General features: G+C 43.8%; 1 protein-coding gene across 1 annotated transcript in view; it reads left to right on the top strand.

Moving 5' to 3' along the window:
* The window catches only part of DNAH6 (dynein axonemal heavy chain 6), a 236,266-nt gene extending 220,337 nt beyond the window's left edge, over positions 1–15,929 (top strand). Inside the window, exons 70-76 of the mRNA XM_069494279.1 lie at positions 1,015–1,144; positions 3,252–3,379; positions 7,199–7,384; positions 7,925–7,997; positions 8,799–8,950; positions 12,296–12,518; positions 15,639–15,929. Of these exons, the coding sequence (XP_069350380.1) occupies positions 1,015–1,144; positions 3,252–3,379; positions 7,199–7,384; positions 7,925–7,997; positions 8,799–8,950; positions 12,296–12,518; positions 15,639–15,742 (996 nt within the window). The 3' untranslated portion in view covers positions 15,743–15,929. The remainder of the gene's footprint in view (positions 1–1,014; positions 1,145–3,251; positions 3,380–7,198; positions 7,385–7,924; positions 7,998–8,798; positions 8,951–12,295; positions 12,519–15,638) is intronic.
* Positions 15,930–16,528: the final 599 nt, after the last annotated feature.

Raw genomic sequence — 16,528 nt, 5'->3', positions numbered from 1 at the left:
CGCCACGGCACTCACTCTAGCCCGGGCAACAAAGCGAGACTCTGTCTCAAAAAAAAAAAAAAAAAAAAATATTCCTTCTAGTAATCTATCATTTAAAAAATTTCAAAGACAGTGGATTAAATTCACATATAGATATTTTATTCCCAGGATCTAATAAGATCAAAAAACTAGAAATGTCCAAAAAGTAGATAAATCACTATATTAATTATGGTACAATCATACCACAAAGTATCACATAGTCACTTAGCACATTAACTGCCATGTGAGTTGTATTTAACTCACGCTAGTTTTGAGCCCGGGGCCTTGTGAAGCATATGTAACACACATGTCTTTTTACTTTGAGAGCCACGTGGTGTACATGCAATTCACGCTGCCATGCTGTAGCATTCATGTTACATGATGGGTGGCCCCCTGGGCAAAACCCTGCAGTTGGTTTGTGAAAATCTTACTTGATGTTCTTATTGTTACAATTAATATTGAGAATTTAATTGTATATAACTCACACACAGAAAATAATAAAAAATAACAAAATTTTCATTAAATTAGAAAGGATTGTTTTGTTTTTGAAGTTTGTATTCTGTTTTCATAGTAAAACACCCTGGCCCCAAGGAAAAAAAATTTTTTTCTAATATAGCAGTCAACGTGTGTAAAGGCATAGTTCATGAGGATTTTTTAGTGGTATGAGAAAAGGCTCATGATATTGAAAAAAGAATGAATATTACATAAATTATATGAGCTCAATTTTGTAAACTATTTGCACATAAATAGAGAAAATGTCTAAGTGAAAGTAAATTAAATATTGTTCATATAATTGTATTATGTTTAATTATAATTAATTATCTCTAAAAAGCAGGAATTATGAATTTTTTGTGTTTTCTAAATTTTCTATAAGCCACAATACTTTTCTAATTGTTTTTGAGAATTGCCTTTACTTCTGTAAGTAAATAATATGTACTGCAAAATTATGTTTTGAGAATTTTAGTCTTCATGTTCTGTCTCTTACTGCCATTATAGTACAAAGAAACCAACACATTAATCAACACCATACTTGAGGTTCAGCCAAGGTCATCTTCTGGTGGAGAGGGAAAAAGCAACGACGAAATTGTGCAAGAACTTGTTGCTTCTATCCAAACCAGAGTCCCAGGTAATAAATAATTGCTGAAATCTGTATATAATGGGAATTTTAGGAATAAACTCAGAGAACTGAGCAATAAGCAAGTGACTAAACCTGCTTATTACCTAGACTTTGCCCAGAGAGCTCTTCTGATATGGAGTACTCCATTTATGGACTAGAAGCTTCCAGCACCTTGACATCTCAACTGCCAGAAGCATTAGGAGCAAATGGGTTCTAGCCCAATGTAACTTTAACCAGACTTTTTCCTGAGCTTCCCTTGACTTCATTATTCTGATATCTCTAGACCTGCACTGTCCAAGACAATAGCCACTAGCCACATATAGCTACTTAAATTTAAATTTAATTTAATTTAATTTAAAATTCAATTCCTCAGTTGCACTGGTCACATTTCTAGTGCTACCATATTGAATAGCACAGATAGAGAACATTTTGATCATTGTAAAAATTTCTATTGAACAGTCCTGCTCTAGAATTTATTTCATTTCTTTTCTTCATTCAGAAGAAATAGCCAAATTACTTTCACCTTGTTTGCTGATGAGTTAAGGAATCTTCCTAAATGATCACAAGAGATCCACTTTCACACTCTTCTTAGATTGGCAGTAGATTTAGATTTCTTAGTCTAATGTTCATGGTTGGAAGAGATGTGATTATGGGAAAAAGAAAATTGAGGCAGAAAAAAACAGTGACTGAGTCCTGTGGATGCTATTAAAACCCCTAGAGGAAAATGAGACTTGTGATTTCAGAAGCCAGTTATCTGCCTCCTAGGAGCAGGCCCTCAAAAGAATATCTACTTGGGCAGAGAGTTGTGTTGATGAAGCAAACTGAGTCAGTTCTTTTAGGAAGCATTTTAGTAGATAAATATAAGACGAAGGGCAGGGTGGAGAAGGGATGGATAGATGAATGGGTGGCTAGAGAGATAGTATACTTATTAAGTAGAGTCCCATTGACACCTCGGCGGGTGTTTTTTCTCCAAGTTTCATAAAGCTTATACTTTTACCGTGGAATGCTAAGCAGGTGAGCAGGGATGCAATTGGCTCAACAAAAGAGCTCAGGGTTTGGAATAGCCTGAGGGAATGGTAGGAGGAGAAGGCCAAGGACATGTAACCACAGTACTGTAGACCCAAGAGACTGGACCAACCCTCGCTGCTGTGGGATTTTTCTCCAGCAGCCAAAATGTGAGTCGTTAAGAACAAATTTGAGATATATATATGTCATAGCCACTTGTTTACTCACAGTTTCCTCAGATGTACAAGGAAAATGCAGTTCCTTCATCTTTTATAGCTCACATGGTTCTTCATCTAAGTCTCCATTTGGTGGATTATAGGGAAAAAGAAGAGCTAAATCTTCCATCTAGTCTGAACCATGAGCCCGTTTAATAATTCAGTCAGACCCTTTGAATAATGCTCAGTAACTTGGGATAAATACCAAGTCTCTCTCTTCTCTCCGTCTCCCATCCCCAACCCCACCTCTCCTAGATGCAACACAGGTGTACAGGGAAGAGTGAGCCTCTGGTCTCTGGAATATCCCTTGTCTCCTGGGTAGCGGCTGTGTCCCGCTAGCATTTGCCACTGAAGCCTTCAGGGCTCTGCCATTCAGCCAAAATGGGCTCACCTTCTGTGCCCTCCTGCAAAGTCTCCTTGTCCCCCGTGGAAACCTTTCAGACAAACCCCTCATCAAATGTGCAGATACCCACTGAGCCTCACTGACCTTCCACTTCACCTTCATATTCTTCCCTCTTAACCCCCTCCCCCTCTCCACAGTCACCCAGAATCAAAAAGAGCAGGCTTCTCTCCTGTTTCCAGTTCACACCTTCTTTCTGCATTAGCACAGCCAGTCTCTGTCATTTACTTCAGCAATCAAGGACCTACCCTCCCCTGTCCCAGGGCTCTCACTGGCAAAGAAGATGAAAATATGGATTGTTTATAGATAAACACAGGTGAATCACCAAAGAGTTCTGAACTAGAGAAATATCACATTTAAGCCCTATATATCAGGCTTAAATAATGAGAGAAGTTGGCTTTAGAAAAATGTGAAGATAAGCACATTATAATAGTAGAGTTATGAGAACAGAAACCACTAATGACTTGACCTGAGGAATTAGCTCTGTGTGTTTCAGAAAAACTGGAAATGGAGGGGGCTTCTGAGAGCCTTTTCGTCAAGGATCCCCAAGGACGCCTGAACTCCTTGACCACGGTTCTTGGACAGGAAGTGGACCGGTTTAACAACCTGCTCAAGTTAATCCATGTATGAGAGCACCCATTGTTGCTACTGGCTGTCAAAGCTTTGTAGAGGATTGTACAATAACATGAGTGTGCTTAGAATTTTCCATTCCCATCGCTTCAACTTTTCCATTTAGATACACTAACAACTCTTCAAACCCAGCTTGTCTAAAATTCAATGTATCTTCCTCTCACGAGTCTGTCTTCCCTTTTTCTAATAATGATGGAGTGAATAAGTAACAGTACAAATCCTCAGTCTCCTCCTTATCTTAATTTACACCCTTAGAATTATCATTGACTCACTAGAAATTGATCAGGGACCTAGGTACTTCATTAGTAGTGATTCAGTGCTTGTTCCTAATGTCTAGTTCGCAGTTGATAATGTCTTAAGGCAAGACTATGAAAACCAGAGTTTCTTGAAGTGTGGGCCACAAAATGCCTGCATTAGCATCCCCTGTAGTATGTGTTCAAAATGTGGAGCCCTTGATCCCACTCCAGACCTACCGAGTTCAAATTTCTTAAGGTGGGGCCTGGGAATACGTCAATATCCCCAGATGATTTCAATGCAACTAAAATTTGCAAACAACCGTTTGATCCTTTGCCTTAAACTCACAGATACTTTCTCTCTGGATCACCTTGATTTGTAATGATGGTTAAAGGACTTCCTAGTTTCTTTGTGCATAACTTTAAGAACAGAAAAATTAACACTATTAGAGAGCAAGTATTGAGCATTAACAAGAAAAGTGTTACTGCTAAGCAGGGAACCAAATACCTAGCCCAGGGTCAAGGCTTGGGGATAAGACTGGTAGAGAACTGGGGGATCTTTTAAAGCCAAAGACCATTTCTGCCCCCTATTAGGAAAGCAAAGTCTCCAACATTGCTGCTTGGCAGGCAACACCGAGGCTTGCTGGTTAGGCAGGCCTTGAGTCAACTGAATATGTGAAGTTTTCACCTTGGAACTATGGCATCTAGTCAGGTGTGCACCAGTGTCAGCAGGCCAGGTAGCCAGGTTGGGGCTTATCACCTTCTATATTGAATGACTCAGGGAACAGATTAAGCTGCTATGATAAAGACCCCCACAATACAGTCTAAAACAAGATGGAAATTCACTTTACCTTTACTTTCCCACAACAGCCTAGAGGAAACTTGTCTAGGCCAGGTAGTTAATCCTGCTTTGTGAGCTCATCCAGGGATGAGCAGGTTGGCTCTTCCAGCTTCAGCAGGTAACTTCCATCTCTAGGTCTAAGATGGCTGCTCCAATTCCCACTTTTGCCAGCTGGTGGGAAGGGGGAAAGAAAGGGCCAAGAAAAAGCAGCTTCCTCACAAAAATGTGATCCAGAAGCTATAGATAACATTTCTTCTTATATCCCATTAGCCAAAACTCGGTCACATGGCCACACCCCAGCTGCAAGAGTGGCTGGGAAATGTAGTCTCTAGATGGAGTGCTATGTACCCAGCTAATACCTATTGTTATGAGGAGGAAAAGGAAACGGATGCTACTCATCTCTTGCCTTTTCTACATCATGACTTTTCATCTACCTAAAGATAGGCAAGTCCAAATGTCACTTCCTCCATCACATTTTCCTGGAACAGCACCCTTTCCCTCCACCACCAGATGACTTTAGGAGCCCCTCCTTAGAGCTCCATAATTTCAGATGGTCTGTGTCCATCATTGTACTCACTACATTTTTTGTAATTATCCCTCCATAAGTATGGCTACTCTGACAAAGAACTTAAACACAAGGGAATTGGTATATTAGCCATCTCTGTTTCCTTCATAACTGACATACTAAATCTTCCATGAATGTTTCAATGTACAAGTGAACCAGTGTGGCTCTTGGGTCTCCCCATGGTCACTTCTTCTAGTCAAGCAAACTCCAGTCCACCAATAATGGAGGAATTCACCTAATGGAAGCGTAAGGGGAAGAGCCCAGGGAGAGGCAGACTGCAGGGCCATCAGGAATCAGAGCCAAGAGCTCCCATCTGAGGGAGGGGCAGTGCCCACCCAGGCTGTGCCTGCACCCTGGGCCTTCCTCATCGTGACCTCTAGTCCTAGACCTCAGGGCCTACTCTCGCCTTGCCCTGGCTTTGTTCCCAGCCTCACCTTCACTTCCCCTTGGGAACAGCCAGCCAGTACTGTGGTGGCAACAAGAAAGGCCAAGGGAAGGTGGCAGCACCCAGCGGCCTCAGGAGCTACCATCCTGGGAGCTCGCAGTCCCCCAGAGAGTCACAGAACTGTGAGACAGGGCAGGCCCTTGGAGTGACAAGGCCACCCTGTTATTTAGGCTTCTAGCTGTAGGGGAAGGAAAGTATTTGAAGTACACTTTCTCCCATTTAGTACATCTGTGTGTTAGCTGCCTCCTTTGGGAGAATCCACTGTATTGTGACCTTTTTCTCCTTTAAGCAGACCTTGAAGGCCCTAGAAGTCCAATCCCTCCATCTCTCATTTTGTGGTTCTCCCTGCATTTTTGATAAGTCTTCTGCTACCTTTTTCCACTTCTGGTGTCTAAGACGCAGCACTATCTTGGCTCTGGCTGAAGGCCTCCTTCCTGTACCCTACTGCAAATGTTTCCTCAGGTCCTCAAAAAATTGAATTTAAACTCTTCTTTTTCCTACCACTGCCTCTTATGAAAAAAGGCATGGGGGCCAGGTGCGGTGGCTCACACCTATAATCCTAGCACTCTGGGAGGCCGAGGCGGGAGGATCACTCAAGGTCAGGAGTTCGAGACCAGCCTGAGCAAGAGCGAGACCCCGTCTCTACAAAAAATAGAAAGAAATTATATGGACAGCTAAAAATATATAGAGAAAGAAAATTAGCTGGGCATGGTGGCACATGCCTGTAGTCCCAGCTACTTGGGAGGCTGAGGCAGAAGGATAGCTTGAGCCCAGGAATTTGAGGTTGCTGTGAGCTAGGCTGATACCATGGCACTCACTCTAGCCCGGGCAACAGAGTGAGACTCTGTCTCAAAAACAAAAAAAAAGAAAAGAAAAAAGGCATGGGGAGAAGGGGAGCAAAGAATAGATCTATAAAAGAATGGAAAGATGACTAGCCTTGTTTCATCCACACATTGCCTATCCTTAGGACTATGTACATGTGGTCGCAGGAGTTAATTGGTTGTTTAATCAACATAAATTTTACCTCTAATATCTTCCTATGGTATTTTCCCAATATATGGCAGTTTTCACAAAACTGGAACCCATAAGGGCCATAACCCATCTCTATGCTCTGCTGTGTCTTTAGCCAGGTGGCAAATAGCACCCTATACTCTGCTGCCAGCCAGCTTCTCCCAGGACTACTGCCTGCCTCTGTCTTCTGTTGAGAGGAGGAGTGGAGAAGGGATATGCAGCTGGAAGATTGGTCTCATCTAAAAATCTCCCCTTTCTGCTCTCACTCTGGGGGCTGTGGGCATGCCGTGGGCAGAGATGGCCAGTGGCACGAGGTGGTTCTTACTCCCCCTCTCCCCCAACTTCCCATGCCCCGTGATTCCCAAATCACTATCAGGCCCATTTTTCCTTTGGCCTGGAGAACAGCTGGATGGTGGCATTTCTTGCAGCCATTTCTCCAGGTTTCAGGGACATTTCTCCTTCTCTTCTTTCCGCTGTGTTGGACTCTGCTATTAACTGTCTGAACCTCCCCACAACCCCCAAATGTGACACCCTATGGTCACATGTTGTAAAAATGCATGAAATATTAGAGGATCTGGCCCAGCAGACAGTGTGCAGAGAGGGTGGAACTCGGCAAGCGGGCCCTTCAGCCAAGGCAGCACCTGCCACGAAGAATGAGTGTCATTGACACTTGATAACTACATCTGTAAAGGGCAACAATCCTTTTTTGTTCTTTCAGATTTCTCTACAAACACTTGACAAAGCCATTGCTGGATTTGTGGTGATGTCTGAAGAAATGGAAAAGGTGTATAACAGTTTCCTCAACAACCAGGTTCCCTCTCTCTGGTCCAACACAGCCTACCCGTCCCTGAAGCCACTAGGATCATGGGTCAAAGACCTTATTCTGAGGACCGCATTTGTAGATGTAAGAAAATTCGCTTCTTTGGGGTTTGATGAGTTCTGACAGCATCAGGATAGTTTCCCTTAAAGTCCCCAGGAAGCTCTGGCTGACAACCATTGATGGATAGTCGGAGCCCAGAGAAACAGAAACTTCCAGAATGTTATTACTTTGAAAGTCTCACACTGATTATAATGTCGTTCACCGTAGGCCCTTATCCCCACATTCCATTTTAATTCCAAGCCATCCTTGGGGTTTCAGCTCTAGTTCATGGGACCCCACTGTGCAGTACTGACCAATCTGAGATGGGTCCAAACAGCAGGTGTGACTTTAATGCCGTCTCTCTCTTACACACATCTTGTAATAACCAGGTTCTGGATTTGCAGTCGTCGGGCTGACGGATAAGGAAGGGGAACAGGGAAAGCAGCAAAATGGGGGTGATGACTAACTCGGGCTGGTTAGACTCTGCCTCCTGAGAAGCCCGCCGAAGTAGGACTTCAATTTAGAAGACAAACTCCATCCCAGAAACAAAGTGTCAAAATTTATCATAATATGTTTCTTCTTCAGTTGTGGCTCAAAAGAGGACAGCCTAAGTCCTACTGGATCTCCGGTTTCTTCTTTCCTCAAGGATTTCTAACAGGTACCAGTGCTTTCCCTAGAAAAATCCCACAGGAAGATTACAATTTGGTACACATAGGGTTTCTAGGGGCTGGGGAGATGGCAAGGCTGCTAATGGCCTAACAATGGGGCTACTGGTTGTAGGGCAACCCAGTGACATCCTGCTCTTCCTTGCCTGCAGGGAGAAAAAGGATAACAGAAATAGCAGATGTTCCCCAGCAACCTAATCCCTGTCCCCTCAGCATGTGCTTCAATTCCTTGTGTGACCCACACTCAAGGGCACCAACTGCTCTCCCCCTGCTCAGTTCCCAGCTCTGAGCAGCTTCCTTTCCTCTAAGAAATACTCTTGATGTTCCTGTATCAGCTCTGGGGAATCTGGCTAGAAAGGCCCAGAGGGGGCCAAGGCCTTTGGGCTACTAGAGGCTAATTAGCCCAGACCTCAATCTGTCTCATTATTAATCCCTGATAAACAGCCCATATAAAACAAGTCAGGCAAGATCCTGCAGGTGGCGAGATCAGCTCTGAAACTTCCTCTTGGGTTTGTCTCCCTCAGGGCAGGGCAACACACTTCAGACTTGGCCTCCTTCCCTCTCTTCCCAACCATGGCTAGAACCTGTACATCCCTTGGTCCTTACCTCCCACGTGACCCACAGGCTTCCTGTCTCTGTGAGCTTATTCAGATCAAGGTGTTAATAGTTGGGTCTTCTCTATGGAGAGGAAGCTCTCTAACACTAGGGCAGCCTGGTCGTGGCGATAAGGGCCAGGGTTTATGGACTAGCAGTGCTGTTTGGAGGACCCAGCTTTCTGGTTTTCATATGTACAGGAACCCTTCAAAATCATGCTCGGAAATACAATTTGCCTATAGATGAGCTGAGTTTCAAGTACAACATGATTCCTACCTATCGGGATCAAGCTGCAGTGATAGAAGCTGCCAAGACAGTGCAGTTTGGACAAGAACTGCCCATGGACCTGGAGGTATTGTCCACTTGACTGTTCCAGCAAAGTAGCCTCTATCTCACTGTCCTTGAAAATTTCAGCCGATCTCCCATGCCCCACTCCCCTACCACCTCCCATGCTCCACTCCCCTACCACCTCCCATGCCCCACTCCCCTACCACCTCCCATGCCCCACTCCCCTACCACCTCCCATGCCCCACTCCCCTACCACCTCCCATGCCCCACTCCCCTACCACCTCCCATGCCCCACTCCCCTACCACCTCCCATGCCCCACTCCCCTACCACCTCCCATGCCCCACTCCCCTACCACCTCCCATGCCCCACTCCCCTACCACCTCCCATGCCCCACTCCCCTACCACCTCCCATGCCCCACTCCCCTACCACCTCCCATGCCCCACTCCCCTACCACCTCCCATGCCCCACTCCCCTACCACCTCCCATGCCCCACTCCCCTACCACCTCCCATGCCCCACTCCCCTACCACCTCCCATGCTCCACTCCCCTACCACCTCCCATGCCCCACTCCCCTACCACCTCCCATTTGCAAGAGCAGGAGGGGCAGGATGGTAATCACAGCCCCAAATAAGCTCCTCAATTAGCAATGACTAGGTGGGAACTGCCTAAATTAGTCTGACTTATAGAAATATTTTTAAAGCAATGCTATTTTATTTCTTTAGATACCCACAGTAACTTTCTCCATCTTGCAGAGGCAATGTAGCAGGAGACAAAAAACAAGGGTTTCAGAGTCAGACAAGTCTGAGTCTGGATTCTGACTCTCCCTCTCCAGCTGTGTGTGCTGGACCACTACATATTGCCAACGTGTCTACACCTCAGTGTTCTCATCTGTAAAATGGGGCTGACGCCGCCAACCTCAGAGCTGTAGTGCAGTGTAAATGGAATGGCAAATGTCGTGTAATCAGCACTTACTACACCCACAATAAATATTATTATAGGCTAACCTTATCTATAGCATTCATTCAGCTGCCTCCTAGCAGAATTGATATACTAACTTCATACATTCCATAACTATAACCACATTAAATAACAAATAGGAATGTACTAAGGAAGCAGTTCAAGCTGTTTACTGTGTAGTTTACTCCCTCTACTGCAGTGTTTCCCCAGACCAGCAGCATCAGCATCACACCTGGGAACCTGTTAGAAATGCAAACTCCCAGGCCCCATTCCAGACCTACTGAATCAGAACCTCTGGGCTGGGACCCAGAAATCTACATTTTAACATTTCCTATGTGGGTTCTAAGCCCACTAAAGTTTGAGAACTACTGCTGCAGAATATCGGGGATTCTCAACCATGGCTGCAAGTTAGAATCACCTGTAGAGCTGTTAAAAAATCCTGATGCCCAGACCACAGTTGAATTGCATCAGAATCGCTAGGGGTGGTCCCAGGCATGATTATTTTTTTCAAGTTCCCCAGTGATTTCAGCATATAGCCAGGGGTGAGAACAGCCACCGTCAATCTCAGCTGCCCAGCTCAGATGTACTGAGATATGGATGGGACAGGGGAGCCTCTGCATCAAAGCATCTGTCCACCCCAGCGTGTCTTATAAACAGAATTTTCTACATGTGCCATGAAATCAAAGATCTGCTCCAGATCTTTTTTGTCAAGAAAATGTTCACTGACCAATCAGTGTAGTTGGGGTAAGTGGTTTTTATTAAACTTTCCTTGAAATATCATGGTATTAGTCTGTAGGAATTGCTCCTGGGTAACCCTATCAATATCCACCCCACTCAGATCTGGTTGATCAACTCTTTGCTCTGATGAGCAAAAACATACAAAAACCAGATTAACCCCATATTCATGGCTTACTCTATGAAATATCCATGGCTCTTAATTGCTTGTATCTTAAAATGACAGTAAAATGGCTATGTCTTTGAAGAAATTTGTTTTAGCATCAAAATGTTTTTAAAGTAAGGAAAAATAATTTAGAGATGCATTCCTTATTATTTGAGGCCCTTTTTGGCCAAGGCGGCGGGGGCGGGGGGGGGGGGGGGCGGTCCCAGGCCCATGTCAGGAGTATATGAGGCTGCAGGAGGACAAAACAACAACTACATAAAAGCCCTCACCGGAGCCTTCCAGGATGCCGGCCCTGCTCTGTGCTGGCACACTCTATCTGCCATGGAGTTTGACTCTTATAAACAGACGTTTACAGTGACCACCAGGGGCCTCTGTCCCTCCTCCCTACCCCGATTCACCCTACTTCTCTGCTTGGGTCATGTGCACTGAGCCATAGCAATGCCTTATGATCTCTGAGATCTGTGGAGACTTCATGTTGTCTAGCTGGCCCATCTCCTGGTCTGCCCAGCAAATGTCTGCAAGAGACAGCAAGGGGTGCATGTGTTGAGACAGCTTTACCTCTGTTAGGCACAGGCAGGGCGGCTGTCAGCCCATTTGCCGCCTTTGTGCAGTTTAGGAGAAGGCACTCCCTCTGAGTGGTTGCCCAGATGACTCCTGCACATGACTTGGCAAGTAGGTAGCAAGATGGTTTTAAAGTAAACCCGCACAAGCATACATAGCAGCCCCGAAAACAGGACGGCCCACTGCACTGCACCCAAGAAACACAAAGCTCAGGACAACAAAAAGCAAAGACCAGCCCAAAAGAACTTAGTGTACCTTCTTTCTATTCACTGTAATATGCACTACAAATTGTCTGCACTGCTTAATCCTCTGCCTGCAGACATGAGGCTCCCATTATCCAAAGGTCTGGGGCCAGAATTGGCCAAATTCACCCAGTGTTTGAGGAAGGATGACACAGGTCCCCACAATTGGCAAAAATCAGGCACCTGTGCAGATATCCAATCACAGGACTCAGAGGCAGTGTCTCTCTCTCTTGCTCGCTCTCTCTCATTTAATAGAAACATTAAAAAGTGAGCATAATTTTTTTTAAAAAATGGAAAAAATGACAAGAAAAAAGGGAATTTTCCATAAGCACTCTGCAAATATTATTGCAGATATATATGTCTTCTCAAAGGGCATCCTTGAAAGACCTTGCTAAGAATAACAGACCATAATCCCAGCCCTCTTATCTGCTTCCTGTGAGAAGGGGGAAAGTCACGGCATCATGATATCAGATAGTCTGGAGCTCGTAAATGGGCTTCCCAAGGGTAGCCCTGTATTAGGCATCCTGGTGGGGTGGGAGAAGTGGGAGATTTGGTGTCAGACTGAGAAGCAAATTATTCTGCCTCTCAAAGCCTCAGGGTTGTCCTCTCTAAAATGTGAGTAATACCAGCAATTTATAGTGTGCTCTTTAGAATTAACCTGGTGAAGATGTGGGACGTAAGAAATGGCCCACAAGTACTGATCCCCTTCTCCTCCTCTCACCGTTAAACTTGTGAGTATCTTTCAGTTGCCCTCTCCTGAAGATGGCGTTCTTGTGCATGGGATGTTCATGGATGCTTCTCGATGGGACGATAAGGACATGGTGATAGAAGATGCGTTGCCCGGACAGATGAATCCAATGCTGCCTGTGGTGCATTTTGAGCCACAACAAAATTACGAGCCAAACCCAACACTTTACCACTCCCCACTTTATAAAACAGGGGCCCGGGCAGGAACACTCTCAACCACAGGTGAGGATGTTCTCAAAATTTGTACAAATAATGACCAAATATAAACTGCAATCAAAGGGAGATCTTGGGCCAATTAACTAGACTTAAAATGAGACCACTATAACATACAGATTTATACATGTTTTAAATTCTGTTTGTTCTAATACTGAGTGTAGATTGATATTACAAAATTAATGCTTGCTTCTATTATTAAGTAGAATCTAATGAGTAAAATATAGAGTTTAATGAGCAGAGGCTTCCAGTTTCAAAATGATGGCCTGAATAGACACCAAAATCTCTTTTTCTCACCAAATCCATTTTGACTCATCATAGGAAAGAGATTTAAAAATAAACTAATAAATGGAAAGCCCTGCTGCAAAACTGTGAGTAGACCTGAAACTGAGATACAGCCCTGGAAAAAGGAGCTAGATAGAAAGAAAGCACTCTCGACAGATAAGCTGGGAGACAGCTAAACGATGAGCAAAGACAATGAACTGAGGAAGTCCCATAAAATACAGCACAAATGTGATGGAGGAATAAGTGACACTTTGAAAAGAGCCAGAATTTTCAACATTTATCTATAATAGCAGGCAACCTAGAAGGAGAAAGTAAAGAGAATGGAGGGGAGGGAATATTTGAAAAAAAATAATGGCTGATAATTTCCCAAAACTAAAGAAACACTTGAGTTCTTAGATTAAGAGATCTCACAAAGTGGTAGAGATGATTTTCTAAAATATACAACAAATAAACAATCAAATTTTCAAAGAAACCTAGATATACCAAAGTGATACTCCTATCAGAGATCAGGAAAATTCTCAAAGCAACCAAAGAGGAGTCAAGATGTATTAATATGGCCAGGTGTGGTGGCTCATGCCTGTAATCTTAGCACTCTGGGAGGCCGAGGCGGGAGGATTGCTTGAAGTCAGGAGTTCGAGACCAGCCTGAGCAAGAGGGAGACCCCATCTCTACTGAAAAATAGAAAGACATTATCTGGACAGCTAAAAATATATAGAAAAAATTAGCTGGGCATGGTGGCACATGCCTGTAGTCCCAGCGACTCGGGAGGCTGAGGCAGAAGGATTGCTTGAGCCCAGGTGTTTGAGGTTGCTGTGAGCTGTGATGACACCCCTGCAATGTAGCCTGGGCAACAGAGCAGGACCCTGTCTCCTAAAAATAAAAGTATGTTTCCTGAGAGTGGCATACAGAATAGAACTAAACTGTAGATGCCTATCACATGCCTTGATCTCCCACTCCTATGACAAATATAAAAATTATAAAAAAGTATTTTTTAATTTATAATGGTACATATAAGTTTTTTGTGTGGACATGTGCTTTTATTTCTCTTGGATAAATATCTAGGAGCAGAATGACTGGATCACGTGGTATATGTTGAACTTTTTAAGAAACTGCCAAACTGTTTTCCAAAGTGGCCACATCATTTAAATTCCTGCCAGTAGTGTATGAGAGTTCCAGTTCCTCCATACCTTCACCACCACTTGATCTTTTTAGTCTTAAAATGTATATGATATACCAGAGCTGTCTGGAAAATATCTAGCCATTGTTAATATAACAAGAATGGTTACATGGCTAAATAATTTTTGGATAGCCCTCGTATACTTGTATCTCATTATGGTTTTAATTTTCATTTCCCTAATGACAATGACATTAGCCATCTTTTCATGTGCTTATTTATATCTTATTTGGTGAAGTGTCTATCCATATCTTTTGCCCATTTTTAATCGAATCATTTGTCTTATTATTGACTAAAATTGTGAAAGAAACTCTGTCTTTCTGGCAAGAGGAACCAAGAAAGGGATTTCTGCAATCAGAAGAGTGTGAGGCAAAACCCGCTTTTTTCTCTACTTTTTCTTGCCCAGCTCTGTTCCACGATAGGCTCAGTCACAGCGCTGCACCAAGTCAGTGGCACAGATGACAGAAACTGTGACAGAAAATCCATCTTCCTGGCCAGAGATCTAGGAAAATATGCCCCTGCAAGTTGTGGAAGGTGGTCCCTTAATTCTGTGTTCGAATCTGCACAAACTAAAAACAGCATAACAAAGGCTTTGAGAGCTAAACTATAACTTAAACTATCACTCACGTCTCAGACTTATCCCTGACACATGGAACAGACCAAAAGCAGCCTAGCAAAGACTTTGAGAACTGAACTAGGATTTAAATCACTACCCAAGTCTCAGATTAATGCCTGAATAGCAATGGGCAGGGCAGAGCCAAAGCAGCACAGCAGAAACTTAGAAAACTGAGCTAACATTGGAAACACTGCTAGAAGGCAAGACAGGATATATCTGAACCTAACTGGGTTGACTGCCTGCTAAAACAAAAACAAACCAAAAACATTTAACTTTCTCCTAAAATTTTTAACAGGTCAATACAATATAATATCCAAAATGTTCATGATACAATCTAACACCACTCAAAAATACCAAGAACCAGGAAAATATGACCAAATCGCAATGTAAAAGACAACAGATGCCAACCAAGATGTCAGAATTGTCAGATAAACACTTTAAAGCAGTTATTATAACTATGTTCTATGAAATAAAGATGAACACACTAGAAATTAGTGTAATAATACATATACTCAGCCGAGCAATATATATAAAATGGAAACTTTAGAACTGAAAAAATGCAATATCTGTAGTATAAAATTCACTATGGGATCAATAGCAGAATGGAAATGACAGAGCTGAGGACAGAATACCTATGACTGTGTTTATTCATCTCCAGAGCTGAAGCGCCTACCACTGCAGGGTAAAAGGATGTATGGATGGACAAATGGATGAATGAATGGATGCCCAACCTACTGCTGCATGCCCCTTAGTCCCACTGAAAGCTCAGAACTGAATCCTAGTCCAGTGCTCCCAGATTCAAACTGCAGAGAACTTAGAACATAACTCATAAAGTTATACAAAGTCTAAGCTGGACAAATCCTAAAGGATCATTTGTTCTAAAATCTTTGTTTTATAGAATATAGGACTGAAACCCTTAAAGGACTATTTGCCCAACATCTTTCATCGTAGTCAGGGCTGGAGCCCATAAGCCTTGACTCTCACTATCTTCTGTTTGTATCAGGTGTTTATTCTTTCAGTAATGACCCTTCTTCCCCCCTGTATCCTTAATTAGGCCATTCAACCAACTTCGTGGTAACCATCCTCTTACCCTCCAAGCGGTCCAAAGACTACTGGATTGCCAAGGGATCAGCTTTGCTCTGCCAGCTGAATGAGTGAAAAGGCACCACCCATGATGAAAAGGAAGTGATGAAAAGGCCAAAGATCTTTCCTGGTGAGGGGAAAGGTTTGAATAATTTGTATGTGAGCAAAATTGTTAGTTCTGATTTGACTTAAGGATATTAAGCATGACCTTTATTTCTCTTATGACCTAAAATAAACTGTTTTGAGTTCTTTATGTTGGTAATCCAAGCTCTGATGTGGAAGCAGTGAGTTCAGCACCCACCTATTAAACCTGCTATTCCCACCCCAGGTGGGAGTCAGGACTCCCCCACACAGGCTCCTCCTCTTCCCACTGATGTGAGAGGCCCCCGGGGGTTTCAGGGCTTCCATTTCTAGACCAGATTAAGGTTCTCTGAGCCCAACACATGGGGGGTTGATGCAGTGATCACAACAGCAGGGGGAGCAAATGAGCAAGACTGTAAGATCTGGGCCCATGATGCCAGTTCCCCACTCGGTGGGACACCATTACTGCTGTCACAGAAGTACAGGTCAGTCCTGCCCAAGTACAGAGGAATTTTCCCCTTCCACTCAGGATGAACCTGTGTGAAAACCTGCCAAGTCCCAGCCAGGTGCATCTTGAGCTTCTGCCACCTAAGAGGCAGAGGTTGCTGGGCCAGCACTAAAATGGAGCAGCCTGTGACAAGCCATTTTGTGTCAGCCCTGCCAACTGTGGTCTGTTTGCTTCCCCGGCCATAACGTGACCCAAGAAACTAGCCACCTAGCTCTGGAGAAAGCCACACCACACCCTAGGAAAGAATTGGAGGAACAGGGTCAGCCGCCATG

The sequence above is a fragment of the Eulemur rufifrons genome, chromosome 19, assembly GCF_041146395.1.
Source record: "Eulemur rufifrons isolate Redbay chromosome 19, OSU_ERuf_1, whole genome shotgun sequence".
Classification (NCBI taxonomy): domain Eukaryota; kingdom Metazoa; phylum Chordata; class Mammalia; order Primates; family Lemuridae; genus Eulemur; species Eulemur rufifrons.
This window is presented reverse-complemented; position numbering and strand designations above follow the sequence as displayed.